This window comes from Hemiscyllium ocellatum, chromosome 44 (assembly GCF_020745735.1).
Source record: "Hemiscyllium ocellatum isolate sHemOce1 chromosome 44, sHemOce1.pat.X.cur, whole genome shotgun sequence".
NCBI lineage: Eukaryota > Metazoa > Chordata > Chondrichthyes > Orectolobiformes > Hemiscylliidae > Hemiscyllium > Hemiscyllium ocellatum.
In genome coordinates, this window is record NC_083444.1 from 91867 (window position 1) to 107160 (window position 15294).

Consider the following 15294-nt stretch of genomic DNA (forward strand, 5'->3'; position numbering starts at 1 on the left):
CTGATTCTGATTTTGATACTTCAAACCAAGAATTATTGACTGGTGTATAGATTTCATCATTGACCAACAAAACTATCCATCTTCTTTTGCTTTCTTCTTGTCCTTCCAAATCTCCTTGGAAGTGTCTTGGCTCTGGTAATCATTTCTATATATAATGCTATTGGTACACATTTGTTTCAATTTGAGCTATAAGTTCATCCATTTGGTTAAAAAATATCACTGCCCAATGTACTTGTTATTTCTCTGCAGACTGAGAGTTTCACATTGATCAAGAACAATCTAACCCATTCTGCTCAGTAACAATGGAGTAGAATTGAAACTTGCAAATAGCATGACTATCATCTGTCTCAATAAATTTGGAACTGAACCACTGATGCTGAGAAACAAACTATCTCAATAGATGGCTCTACAATCAAGGATAACAGTGACATATTGTGATGATAATGCTCATCTATTCTAGGAGAACCCCAGTCAATTTCAGCAAATGCAACCAGGGCAAAAATCTGAAATCATAGGAAAGTAAAGACACTTGACAATTAAGCAATATAATTTAAAATGAATTTAATAAGAAATGAAATCTCTACTATTAGCTCACTTTAACTGCCCTATTCCCCATTTTGTTTTTGTTTATATTGAAGATTTGCGATCAGAGCTTGATCTGCCATGAACACCAGCTGCTGTTGGGTTCGAAGTCTTCCCATGCAACGATTGCACTCGCCCATGTAGTGGCACTTTTCCATGTCCCGTGTTTAACCATTGGTTCTGAAAACAATTGCAGTTGTTCAAGTATCAGTCAAAATAATAACATTTATCTGCATCTCTGTTGTGACCTTCGATATTCTCATAAAAACATTGCCCATCATACAAGTCCACTATCCTACTTTTAGTACAGTAATACTAGTAAGCTAACCTTCTGCTGCACTTTTGAAATGTATGACCACACTAGTCTTCTGAAAATTTCTCTGTTGTCCAATGGATAGGACTGTTTTTGCCTGGTTCCATCCAGTCATAGTCAAAGAGTCAACTTTAATGGTCTCTCTTCTCATTCCCACAGCAGCTTCTGTATCTTCCCAAATATAATTTCTCAGCATTCTCATTTTGAACACATAAGCTACCTCTTGGCAATATTATCAAAACCACAACAGCAAACTGCACAGATACATCTTTAATCAACTTGTTTTGACATGTTATGATGTGGGACCTGGCCTAATCCTTCTGTCCAAGAGGTAGAGAGTCTACTATAGTACACAAGACTGTACAATTCCACATAAACATTCAAAATTCATCTCCACTTAACCAGCACCTCTTGATTCATCCACAGTGATTTACTATGTTGCTCATCAGACAGAAAGAGTTAGAAATCTTCAGGGATAATTGCAAAGACCAAAGCCATTGTCTGAAATCCCCACCAGAATTTGTTTAACCTCATCTTCAAGAGCAATCTCTTCAAGGCAACTGTGATCAAACCAACTGTTGCAATGTTGCAAACCTTTGAGACCCCAAAAACAAGTTTGTAACCCAATATCTTCACCACCAGGCAGCTAATTTCTTAACTGACTGGACAGCGGGTTTGTGATGCAGAGTGACACCAACAACACAGTTTCAATTCCCACATTTGGCGAGGTTACCATGAAGATCGCACCTTCTCAACTTTGCCCGAGGTGTGGTGACACTCAGGTTAAACATACCACCAGTTATCTGGCTCTCTTATGAAATAATAGACCTATGGTCTTCTGGGACTGTGGTGACTTTACCTTTTAATTTTCTTTTCCAGAATAAATCAGCCTTTTCTGTCATCGCCACAGCCCATTCTCTACTGAAATCTTCACTGTGTTAGTTCTGGAGTTGTCTATCAAATGCACCTTTGCTCCCTCCCATCTTCAACACTACAGAAAATTCAGGTCATCCAAATCTTACTTGTCTGGATCCTTAAAGCCCCACCAAGTCCTGTTCCACCATCACTCCTGTGCTTGCTGACTTACACTAATCATTAATTTGGCAACACCTCAAGTTTTCAAATCCTTCTATGGTCTTGCTTCACCTCATCCCTAACCACCTACACTCTGCAACATTCAAGATCTCTGCACCTCCCTATTATAGCTTCTTGTGTTTTGATACTTTTTTCATTCCTTTGTAGGGTGTGGACATCACTGGCTAGGCCAGCATTTATTGCCGGTCCCTAGCCTCCCCTTAAGAAGGTGGGGGTGAGCTGCCTTCTTGAACTGTTGCGGTCCATCTACTGTGGGTTGACTCATAATCCCATTAGGGAGGGAATTCCAGGATTTTGATCCAGTGACAGTGAAGGAACAGTGATATATTTCCAAGTCAGGGTGGTGAGCGGTTTGTAGGGGGAAGTTGAAGGTGGCAGTGTTTCCATGTACCTGCTGCCCTTGTACTTTTAGATGGAAATGGTCATGGGCTTAGAAGGTGCTGTATGAGGATCTTTGGTGAATTTCTGCAGTGCATCTTGTAGCTGGCACACACTGCTGCTACTGAGCATTGGTGATGGAGGGAGGGGATGCTTGTGGATGTGGTGCCAATCAAGTAGGCTGCTTTACCTGGATGGTGTCAAGCTTCTTCAGTGTTGTTGGAGCTGTTGCATCTAGGCAAGTGGGAAGTATTTCCTTGTTCTCCTGACCTGTGCCTTGTGGATGGTGGACAGAATATGGATATCAGGAGGTGAGTTACACGCCACAGTATTCTCAGTTTCGACCTACTCTTGTGTGGCCAATGCATTTATTTGGCGAGTCCAGCTGAGTTTCTGGTCAATGATAACCCCCAGAATGTTGATAGTGGCGGTCTAGACTGATAGTAATACCATTGAATGTCAAGGGGAAATGGTTACATTGCCTCTTATTTGTGATGGTCATGCCATAGCATTTGTATGGGGTGAATGTTACTTGCCACTTGTCAGCCCAATCCTGGATGTTGTCCAGTGTTATGAAGTTGAAGGTGTGTACTGCACCTTTAAGACAGAGTTAATGCTGTTTTGCACAGAGCTTGCAAACATCTGTCATATGACTAGCTAGCAGTCTCAGAGTGCACAGGAAAATTGAAATTATGTAACATTTGGCTGTGAACTAGATACCTGAGTTGTACTGACAATAATTTGAATCTAGCCAATCATTTTACATTATGCCCCAGGCTAATTGATTTTGCCAACCTCAAACCAATGAGAAGATCCAATGTTCGGGGTATCAAGAAGCAAACAGGTTGAATGTTAGACAGAGTGTAACTGCCATTCAAAACACACTCTATCAAAAGGTACCTTTTGCATATGAAACATCTTTGCAGTAAATGCCAGAAGACAACCCAGAGAGATCCTCAGCCAAAAGGAGATGACAGGCACTGTGGGGTTTTGAAATCAAATTGGAACAGTATATTGTTATCGAGTTAGATACAGATAAGAAACATTTGAGAAAGGAGGCTTAAATTTGTAAATAATTATTGTTTAATGTTCACTTTTAAAGTTAAAGAATAAATTTATATTATTTTCTTTAAATAGTGGAATTTGGGAATTCTCCAACAGTCGATTTAACAGATGAAGGGCGAGGTGAGCTTTTCTGAGAGCTTGGTTTAATTAGCAGGAGGGTTCTCCACCATGCTGTAACACCAGATCTTGTTGCATTTAAACACGGACTGCTTCATAATCTGACAAGTGGCAAATGGTGCTAAACCTTGATTGCACAGTGAACATCCTCACTTTTGACCTTATGACAGAGGGAAAGCCATTGAAACAGCTGAAGATGGTTGGGCCTAGAACACTACCCGGAGAGGCTCCTGCAGAGATATCCTGGAGCTGAGATGACTGACCAACAACCACAACTCATCTTCCTACGCATCAGGTATGACTCCAATCAGTGGAAAGTTTGCCCCGATACTCATTGATTCCAGTTTTACTAGGACTCCTTGATGTCACACTCAAATGAAGCCTTGATGTCAAGGGCTGCCACTCTCACCTCTCCTCTGCAATTCAGCTGTTTTGTCCATGTTTGAACAAAGGCTGTAATGAGGTCAGGAGCTGAGTGACTTTGGCAAAACTGAAATTGGGCACCAGTGAACAGGTTATTGCTGAGCAAGTGCTGCTTGATAACATTGTTGATGACCCCTTCCATCAGTTTACTGATGATGGAGAGGAGACTGATGGGGCAGTAATTAGCCAGGTTGGATTTGCCTTGCTTTTTATGTAGAGGGGCAACTTTCCACATTGTTGAGTAGATCAGTTTGGCACAAGTCTTCAGTACTATTGCCAGAATGTTATCAGGATCTATAGCCTTTGAAGTATCCAATGTCTCCAACTGTTTATTACTATCATGTGGAATGAACAGAATTGGCTGAAGACTGGTATCTGTGATGCTGGGGACCACTGGAAGAGGTGAGACGGATTGTCCACTCCGCACATCAAGATGAAGATTGCTTCAAAGGTTTCAGACTTGTCTTTTGCTCTGATGTGCTGGGTTCCTCCATCATTGAGGATGGGGATATTTGTGGAGCCTCCTCTTCCAGTGCAATGTTTAATTCTCCACCACCATTCAAAACTGGATGTGGAAACACTGCAGAGCTTTGAACTGATCTGTTGGTTGTGGAATTGCTTAGTTCTGTCCATCACTTGCTACTTATACCATTTGGCATGCAAGTAGTCCTGTTTGATAGCTTCACCAGGTTGACACCTCATCTTCAGGTATGCCTGGTGCTGCTCCTGGCATGTCCTCCCACACTCTCCATTGATCCCTGCCTTGATAGTAGTGGTTGAGTGGGAGTTATGCTGGGCCATGAGGTTACAGATTGTGTTGGAGTACAATTCTGCTGCTGTTGATGGCCCACAGCGTCTCATGGATGCCCAGACCAGAGTTGCTAGATCTGATCGAAGTCTGTCTCATTTAACATAATGATAGTGCCACACATTAAGGGTATTCTCAATGTGAAGGCAGGACTTTGTCTCCACAAGGACTGTACAGTGGTCATCTTACCAATACTGTCATGGACAGGTGCATCTGCAGCCAGCAGATTGGTGAGGATGAGGATGAGGACAAGTATGTTTTTTCCCTATTGTTGGTTCCCTCACCACCTACCACAGATCCAGTCTAGCAGCTATGTCCTTTAGCACCCGATCAGTTCAAATCAGTAGTGCTGCTCTTGGTGGGGGGACATTAAAATCCCCCATCCAGAGTACATTGTGTGTCCTTGCCATCCTTAGTGCTTCTTCCAAGTGTTGTTCAACATAGAGGAATACTAATTCATCAACTGAGGGAGGATGGTATGTGGTAATCAGGAGATTTCCTTGACTTTGTGTGACCTGAAGCCATGAAATGTCATGGGGTCTTGAGTCAAATGTTGAGGACTCCCACAGCAACTCCCTCCCTACTGTATCCCACTGTACCACCACCTCTGCTGGGTTTGTCCTGCCTGTGGGGCAGGACATATCCAGGGATGGGGATGGTGATGGTGGTGTCTGGGACAGTCATACTCACGGTATCATACCTTACAGACAATGTCAGGTTTTTGCTTGACTAGTCTGAGAGACAGCTCCCCCAATGTTGGCACTAGCCCCCAGATGTTAGTAAAGAGGACTTTGCAGGGTTGACAGGGCTGTTTCTGCTGTTGTTTTTCCAGTGCCTAGGTCGATGCCAGGTGATTAGATTAGATTACCTACAGTGTGGAAACAGGCTCTTCAGCCCAACAAGTCCACACCAACCCGCCGAAGTGCAACCCACCCAGACACTACCGGCAATTTAGCATGGCTAATTCACCTAACTTGCACATTTTTTTTGATTGTGGGAGGAAACCGGAGCACCCGGAGGAAACCCACACCGACACGGGGAGAATGTGCAAACTCCACACAGAGTCGCCTGAGCGGGAATTGAACCCAGGTCTCTGGCGCTGAGGCAGCAGCACTAACCACTGTGCCACCGTGCCAGCCATGATCTATCCTGTTTCATTTTTTGAGACTTTTTAGCGATTGATACAGCTGAATGAGTTAATGGTAAGATTTTTGGTAGTGCAGATGAGCAGAGAGATCTGTGTCCATGTACATAGATCCCTGAAAATTGCCACACAGGTCGATAGAGTTGTTAAGTTAGCATACAGTGCCTTAGCTTTTATTGGTAGAGGGATTGAGTTTTGGAGCTACGAGGTCATGCTGCAGCTGTACAAAATTCTGGTGTGGCAATACCTGGGAGTACTGCGTTCATTTCTGGTCACTGCATTATAGGAAGATGTGAAGCTTTGGAAAGGGTTCAGAGGAGATTTACTAGGATGTTGCCTGGTATGGAGGGAAGGTCTTATGAAGAAAGGCTGAAGGACTTGATGCTGTTTTCGTTAGAGAGGAGAAGGTTGAGAGGTGACTCATATGTCTCAATAAAGATAATCAGAGGGTTAGATAAGGTGGAGAGTGAGCCTTTTTCCTCAGATAGTGATGGCTAGCATGAGGAGACTAGTTTTAAATTGATGAGTGATAGATACAGAACAGACGTAAGAGGTCGTTTCTTTACTCAGAGTACTAAGGGCTGCCTGAAACTGTAGTAGACTCGCCAACTTTAAGAACATTTTAACGGTCATTGGATAAACATATGGAGCAAAATGGAATAATGTAGGATAGATAGGCTTCAGATTGGTTCCACTGGTCAGCACAACATCGAGGGCCAAAAAGCCTGTACTGCGCTGTAATGTTCGATATTGAATGGCTTGTTAGGCCATTTCAGAAGGCAATTGTGAGTCAACCACACTGCTGTGGATCTGGAGTCACGTGGACCAGACCAGGTAAGGATGGCAGATTTTCTTCCCTGGTTCTTTAGTGAACCAGATGGGTTTTTCTCCAACAATCGACAATGATTTCATGGAAATCAGTAGATACTTAATTTTAGACCATTTTTTAAAAAATGAATTCAAATTCCACTCTGTCATGACAGGATTCGAAGCCTGGTCCCCTGAATATTATCAGCTGGCTGACACATTCTTGGGTCCTACACTCTAAAATTCCCTTCCTATACCTTTCTCCTCCTTGAAAAATATTTCTTAAAATCTATTTTCCAACCATGCTTTTGAACACCTTTTCCTAATATAATTTTATTTTCAATGCTCTTTTGAATCACTTAAAAATGTTTCATTGTGTTTTACAATTAGAATAGATTATCCTTTGGTTGTCAAAAATTATGCAAAGTGGTTTTTATATTTGGCATGTCAAACTTTGCAAAGCAGAGCAATTAACTGATAAAGTTACTATCGATAAAACATATGTCTGTTGTTCTTCCCCACTCACATTGCTTCCACTGCCAGAAAATATTGTTGTTAGGCCTTTAGACTGTTGTATCGGCCTCAGGACTTTTCCAGCCTTCAGCTCGCACAACAGTTCTTCGTTGCTTGAAGAAGGGGAGGTCATGTTGAAATACACTTGCCCTGCAAAGTGAGTAAATAATTTTTATGTTACAAGCAGATACAGTATATGTTAAACAGAGATATGTACAATACAGTCACGTATATATTTGTCTGGTGAGCATCAGACAATGGACAACAACAATAAACTTGTGCTAAATATGTAAATATGGACTGCACAGCAGAAGATGACTAAAATTAGTGTCTCCTCAACCTGATTTGAGCATTTACTGTCAGCACAGAAAAAGGCTAATTACCATCCATAAAACATAACAACTTTAGTCTGTCGAGTGGAGGTGTAAAAGTTATATTTCTTCTTTGGTTGGTACATAAGAATTTCATATCATTTAGTCCAATAGGTCTAATGCTGGTGTTGTTTCTATACAAATGCCCACCTACCTCATTTCATTTCATTTCATTTCAGCCAATTGCATAGCCTTCTCCACACGACAGCTACTCCGTAATCCAGAAATTGTTAAGATAAAGATCATAAAAGAAACAGATTTGGAATAAAAGTTTCAATTGACACAAAGTATGATCTGAAATTTAAAATTTTGCTACTCCAGGTATTCTGCTGTCTTCATGACAGGTTATTATTTAATAGTGAAGAATGGATAGATATGTATTGTAGGATTTGGTCAGAATTTGCAGAGTTGAGATAGTCTAACTTCATTCCACACAAAATACCCAATAGTGAGGTTGGATTTTAATGTTTTGTATCTCAAACATACATCAGGATTTAACATACTCTCGTGTCCACTTTCAAAAAGAAAATTCCACCACTGAACTGACCTTCACTTGGAAACCGAATGGGAGATGTTGTCCCATTACATGCTGGTGGAGGAGACATTGGATAGTTGGACTGTGGAAGGGATGTTGGCACTATCCTGTGGCTGTAAGATGATGGAGAGTCCTGAAATGTTAAAAAAAAGACTGTCATTAATGGCAATGTCAATTGAAGACAGCACATGACCAAATATTCAATTCAAGACCTCATAACATTTCAACTGAAATGTTGTGCCAATTAGAGAAAAGTCACTTCAACTCAAATTCTCCACGTCACAGGACATTGGGGTCACCTCAAATTGGATTTAATGCAAACACTTTCCCTGATTTTCAAACACACCCACATGAGCGGTGTATAGAAATGCTGAGCAGCATTACCCTGAATGTCCTGATAATGTATTCGTTGAAAGTGAAAACATGGGGGATCATTTAGTGAGTTTACTGGACAACTGATTTACAATGCAAAGTGTTATGAGGTTGAAGGTGTGTACTGTACATTTAGGAGAAGAAATGTTGCTTTGAATGGAGAGAGATGACAAATGATATGACTAGTTGGCAGTCCCAGCAAGTCCTGGAAAATTGATAACATGTAACATTTATCTGTGAAAGGGATACCAAAGTTTTTGGTTGCTGTTTTGAGAATTTGAATTTAATGAGTTCAAGTTATTCCCCAGGATACTAAAATCCAATCAAGTTTAAATTTATTATTTTGCCAACAATGAAATGATCCAACGTTAGGGAGGCATAAAATGCAGGCCTTTTGAAAATTGGTCAGAGAGCAACCAACATTGAGACAGAAACACATGGAGAGCTAACATCTTGCTCTCAGACATTAGGAAACACTGTCAAAAAGGTACTTTTTCATATGAAACATTCTCAAGTAAGAAGAAAGATGACGACCCAGGATATTTAGCATTTGGAAGAGTGGCATCACAGAAGATGAGAATAGCTGACTGGTTTTATTAAAATAACATCAACTTAATTTCAAGTGTCTTATTGGAACAGCATTTGTTAGAGCTGGAGGCACATAAACAGTTAAGAGAAAGGGGCTTAGAATTGAGAATTGTTGTTTAGTGTTCACTCAGTTAGAAAATAAACTGAAGTTATTTTCTTTAAATAGTGGAATTTGAGTTGTCAATCACTCCTATTTTAACAGATTCTAAGGAGATGGGAGTTCTTCTGGGTATTTGGTTTGATTAACAGAGGGCTTCACCTGTGTTGCAGCAAGAGTGATGCCAACAGTGTGGGTTCAATTTCTGCACCAACTGAAGGATTCTCTTTCTCAACTTCTCTCCTCACCTGAGGTATGGTGACCTTCCAGTTAAACTACATCAAGTTGTTTCATTCTAACGATAGAGCAGTCCAACATTGCAAAAACGTAGGTAAAACACATGACAGCATTCACACAAATACCTCTTTTTGCTGTTCAGACAAAAAGACTGATCCACTAATGTGCATTTGGAGTCCAGGTGCCAGTGAGAAGTCATTTGAAGGATTGAACTTACTATGGTCTCATGCCTTTGTGCAGGAGTAATTTTTTGAAACTTCATTCATGAAGTGTGTGCAATGTAGGCAAAGCCATCGTTTATGGTCCTGAGGGCAACTGCCACCAAAAGTCACCCACGTTGCTCTGATCTGGAGCCGCATGTAGGCCAGAGCAAATAAAGACAATAGATGTTGGTTCTGCTGGATCAGCATTGGTCATGGCTCCCCATAGACCCATTTCAGTCAATGTTCAAATGAAACAAGATCTACACAATATCCAGTTGACAAGTGGCAAGTAAAATTTGCACCACATATATGCAAGCAATCTCCATCTTCAACAAGAAATAATTTAACATTGACATTCAAAAGTGATACTATTTCTGAATCTCTGACTATCAACATACTTGGGATTACCATTGATTAGAAACTCACTGGACTCACCACATAAATGCAGCAGCTATGAGAACAGGTCAAAGGCTAGGAATAATGCAGCAAGTAAAATCTCCTGAATCCCCAAAGCCTGTCCACCATCTGCAAGGCACAAGTCAGGAGTGTGATGGAATACTCACCACTTGCCCTGGATGGGGGCAGCTTTAACAATTTTCAAGAAGCTCAACTCCATCCAGGACAAAACAATCCACTTGACTGGCACCACTTCCACCAACATCCAACTCTTTCCATCACTGATACTCAGTAGCAGCAGTATGTACTATCTACAAGACACACTGCAGAAATTCACCAAGGATTCTTAGACACCAACTTCCAAACCCATGTCCACTTCCCTCTAGAAAGACAAAGGCAGTAAAAACAAGGAACACCACCACCTGCATCTTCTCTAAGCCACTCACTATCATGACTTGGAAATAGATCTCTATTCCTTCACTGTCGCTGGGTCAAAATCCTAGAATTCCCTCCCTAATGGCATTATAGGTCAAATCACAGCATGTGGACCGCAATGGTTCAAGAAACAGCTAACCATCACCTTCTCAGGGCAATCAGGTCAGGCAATAAAAATGCTAGCCAGCAGCAATGAACGTCCCATGAACGAACAAAAACAAAAACAAAGTTTTATGGTCATTGTTTTACTGACTTCATATTGCACAATCGGTCATGAGGTTCAAATCTGGGCCTAAGGTAGGAACAGTCTAAGCTAATACCACAAGGCCATGATCCTTTGGCTGCTCGTTGGACAGTCTGTGATTAGGTGGCAGTTCTGAAGGGTACCTTATTCCTACCACTGGAATTCAGGGATCACTATTTCTTGCACACCTATAGCAGGTGTTGGTGGGTCATCACCTTAAACTGGTGCAGAAGATATGGTTTATGCAATGCCCTTTGAACAGTGACATTGAGAGTAAACCACATTTTCACAGCACTGCAGTCATATTATACCCATCTGAGTAACGACAGCAGACTCCTCCAGCCACCACAATCATCAATAGCAAAGCAGCTGGGTATTCAAAAACGAACAGCAACATTTGTTGACATCAGGAGCTAGTTTTAAAACAATCTTACCATTTCTTTATCCATGTTTCTTTGTGGGAAATGTCTCATGCACTGAGGGTAGTGTAGCAATTATTCCAAACTTTTCCGGCCAGTGATCAATTCTCCAGTATAGATCTAACTCTGCTAAAAGCAGGAAACTGTAGCTTCCTCTGAAACAAGATATCAGAACACACAATGTGTTTGCAATAGATATTCAAGGAATATTTCATGCGCCCAGTCACATATCTAAAGTAAATACAAACAAAAGCATCAAGTAAAAAGTGATAAAAAAAAGGCATCAAGGCTGCATCTAAACTTCAACCCATGTGTACTCTATCATGGACTCATCCCACTTGGTTCATATCTTTCAACCAACAATATAGAGTCTCATCATTGACTTTAACCCACCAAATTAAGATCCTTCAGTAATGCATGTGGTTCTTATCACTTCTCACCAGAAACTGATTCAGGCAACTGCTGCTCCAGTCTTGTTGTCTACCACTAACAATGTTGTATTTAAAAATATATTAAATAATAATGAATGTGCAATCAATAATCCAGAAGTTGAGAAACATGCAATTTTTGGAACACAAAATGCAATTGGCACACTACTGGGGTCTGAAATTAACGTTTGACAATAAAATTTGGTTTTCGTGCAGTGTTTGCGATCATGCCATAACAATGGAAAATTGAGATTGTGCAGCAGCTCTATTTCAACAATATTGTCACATCACAAAGACTGGAAAAAGATGCTCTGAAAAGATCATTGTAAATGGGCATTATGAATGACATTTTCTGACAGTAAGTTCCATATGAATACTCACTAATGAAAGTAAAAGTGTAACATATCCCTCCCAACTCGGCACCGCCCTCTTGAACAATCCTACCTGTCCATCTTCCTTCACACTTATCTGCTCCACCCTCCTCTCTGACCTATCACTTTTGACCTCATCTTCATCACATTCCCAGCCAACTTGCACACCCCCTCCTGTTTATCTCTCACCCCCCTCGGCCCACAAGCCTAATTCTTGATGAAGGACTTATGCTCAAGTATGATGGAGAATTCTCCTGCTCCTCAGAGGCTGCTTGACTTGCTGTGCTTTTCCAGCACCTCACTCTTGACTCTGATCTCCAGCATCTGCAGTCCTCACTTTCTCCCAGATGAAGCAATGGGTCACCACAGGGATTCAGTCACTGCTACACCATGTCTGATCATTGCAGAAGTGTCAAAATCCAACTCAGCTTGTCAGTAGTTATACAAAGGAACATTATATAACAAATGCATATCTAACGGATGATGCACCCAGCAGTAGCCTGAAGTTCTCCGGTAGAAAACTGCAACAGGCTCCAGGACACTGTCTAATCAGAAGGTGTCAATGACATTCATTTCTTCAACAATATTCTGAAATGCAGCTTGGCTTCAGTTGTCAGAATAAGTTGGATTATATTTATCTGGTGTAAGAAGAACAATTTCGTAAAATATGTGCAATGCTTTACATACGAGTTAAATTTGAACTTGCATATTTAGGTTCATAATTTCTCTGGAAGCCATTAATTGAATCAAAGGAAACAAACAGCTAGGACCCAAGTTAACAAAGAAGTTAACATCATATCTCCTTAATTAATCAGATTGAATAACTGAAATAAACAGCACATAAATGAAAAACCATGTATATATGTATGCATGAATTCGATGTCAAACAAAGCAGAGAAAGAGAAAAAACTAGAACTAAAACGTGTGTTTAAAAATGAATACAAAACAAAATCTCCCCTTGAAGATGTGTAACAATTGGGTGACACGGTAGCTCAGTGGTTAGCATTGCCGCCTCACAGCACTAGGGTGATTATCTGTGTGAAGTTTACACATTCTGTTTGTGTCTGCTTGGGTTTTCTCCAGGTACTTCGGTTTCCTCCCACACTCCAAAGATGGGCAGGTCAGGTGAATTGGCCATACTTAAGTTGCTCATAGTGTTAGGTGCATTCATCAGAAGGAAATGGGTCTGGGTGGGTTACTCTTCAGAGGATCAGTGTGGACTCGTTGGCCGAAGGGCCTGTTTGCACACTGTAGGGAATCTAATCTAATTAAAAACTGAAGTGAGACTCTGCTCCAAAGTTTGATTTTAGAAAAAGAGATTGAATGACAGTAACCAACACACAGTCATCAAAATACTGCCTAGACCAAAACAGAAAAACAATACCTTATGGTCCCTTTTATTGGTTACTAGCACACATTTTTAAATTCCTTCTTCATTCCTGAAGAAGGGCTCATGCCCGAAACGTCAACTCTCCTGCTCCTTGGATGCTGCCTGACCTGCTGCACTTTTCCAGCAACACATTTTCAGCACATTTTTAAGAAGTCCATTCTGGGAAATGAGCATTGTTGGTCTGGCCAGCATTTATTGGCCTTTGGATTGTGACAGCAAGCTGTCTTGTTGAACCTTTGCACTCCATATAGTTAAGCTATTAGGTCAGGGGCTTCAGGATTGTGCATTTCTAAATCAGGTTGGATGTGCCTGCTGCCTTTTCAGCTTCTTGATGATAGGGCTGGGAGATACTGTTAAAGAAACAGTGGTGAGTTGTTGCAGTATATCTTGTAAACATTGATGAAAAGGACCGTAATGAAACAACTTGCTTCAGCCCTGATGGGTTTGAGCTTTGCTGGATCTGTGCTCATCTTTTTTGGTTACCCATTTTGGACCAAAAAGGAATAAATCAGGGTATTTTCTAAATGGTATGAAGTTAAATACGAGGCTTGTGGGTTCAACTGCGCAGATTTTTAAATGTCATAAATAGATGCATAAATTAGTGAAGAAAGGCAGCTCCTGTATCTAGAGAACTGGAATACAAGGATGCAGAAGTTGTGCTGCTGTTATACAAAACCTTAGCTAGACCTTACTTGGAATACTGTGAGCAGATCTGGGCACCACACCACAGGAAAAATATAAAGGCCTTAGAGGTAGTACAATGTAGGTTTACAAGAACGATACTCGGACTCCAGGGATTAAATTACGGGAGAGATTATACAAATCAGATGTTTCCTCTGGAGTTTAGAATGTCAGGGGGTAATCTGATCAAAGTCTCCAGGATATTAACAGTACGGGCCAGTGACCAAAACTCTGTTTAATTCTAAATGAAGAAACTTGTGTCTGTTGGTGGCGTTTCTCCCCCACCCCTATGTATATTCCGGTTAATGTGGATTTTTTGGTCACGCTGCGGAGTTCAATATGCTATCAAGACCCAGACTCACTTGGGAAATCTAGGCGTGTATTGCCTCTTAATTTTTCCCCCAATGTACTTCTTTGAAATGCCTGGTCCTATTAACCAGGTCTCTCAGTCAGCAAAGTTTACTCCAGCTGAAATGGTCTTTAGTTTCGTCAGTTATTGACAAAGGTCAGTGGAAAGTGTGCAGCTATAAGTGTACACACTGTACAGAGAGGTCACGCCCATAGCTGACGACTTTAACATTTATTTTCAAAAACGTAGGTAAGTTGTGAATGAGCTGCGGAGGGAGGCTGGGTATAGTCCTTTATGAGATTGCAAAATACCCACAGACTAATGAAGGAGTAAGGGTTAATGATATTACATTTTGAGTTTTAAAATCTCAAATCATATAGGGTCCCCGACTCTGAGTAAAAGGGAGAAAGATTTCCCCCAATCTTACCTGCGACAGTGTCCTCTGGAACTCTGCCAGATCTCCCTGGACCAGGCAGAAGGCGAGGGGGTTGGGGTGGGATGGTGAGACCGATACTTTCGCTAGTCCTTAACATTGAAACACTGGAGCTCGAACTCCCCTCTCTACCGGCACCTGCTGTCGATCTTGTAAATTATTAACTTTGATTCTGAACAGGAAAAGAGGTTGAAACCATATCAACACCTTTGGCACTGCCGTTGAACTTTCTTGGCTGCGAGGAATCACAAGATCTTTAATTAGCTGCTTTGGTCTATGGGAACCCGATATCTGTTTCAGCCTCATTTAAAAGGGCAACATCCCAGACCCACAGAGGCCAATGAGAAAATATGTTTCACCCAAAGTAACCGTTAACAATCATGAAGAGAGGGTCACTGGACCCAAAACGCTGACTCTGCTTTCTCTCGACAGATCCTGCCAGACTTGCTGAGTTTCTCCAGCAATTTCTGTTTGTTTTTGTGTCTTAACACCCTTCTGGC

At 41.2% G+C, this 15294-nt stretch overlaps 1 protein-coding gene across 2 annotated transcripts; it reads right to left on the reverse strand.

The window, feature by feature from the left end:
• Positions 1-544: 544 nt before the first annotated feature.
• Positions 545-15019, reverse strand: LOC132835314 (espin-like). Of its 2 annotated transcripts, none has more exons than XM_060854759.1 (5): positions 14789-15019; positions 11158-11297; positions 8164-8284; positions 7259-7395; positions 545-762 (listed from the first exon to the last, which is right to left on the reverse strand). In XM_060854759.1, the coding sequence occupies exons 2-5, from the start codon at positions 11194-11196 to the stop codon at positions 628-630; spliced, it is 432 nt and encodes a 143-aa protein (XP_060710742.1). In that variant the 5' UTR covers positions 11197-11297; positions 14789-15019; the 3' UTR covers positions 545-627. The 2 variants fall into 2 exon arrangements, with proteins under 2 accessions (XP_060710742.1, XP_060710743.1); XM_060854760.1 differs by lacking the exon at positions 545-762 and adding an exon at positions 3276-3348.
• Positions 15020-15294: the final 275 nt, after the last annotated feature.

What these genes read in the sequence shown, in the direction of transcription:
- LOC132835314 (XM_060854759.1), bottom strand. Translation starts at nt 11,196, where the DNA reads ATGAGACATTTCCCACAAAGAAACATGGATAAAGAAATG. An exon ending in GAAACATGGATAAAGAAATG is followed by an intron (nt 8,285 to 11,157) that starts GTAAGATTGTTT and finishes TTAACATTTCAG; the next exon opens with GACTCTCCATCATCTTACAG. An exon ending in CATTCGGTTTCCAAGTGAAG is followed by an intron (nt 7,396 to 8,163) that starts GTCAGTTCAGTG and finishes CTCACTTTGCAG; the next exon opens with GGCAAGTGTATTTCAACATG.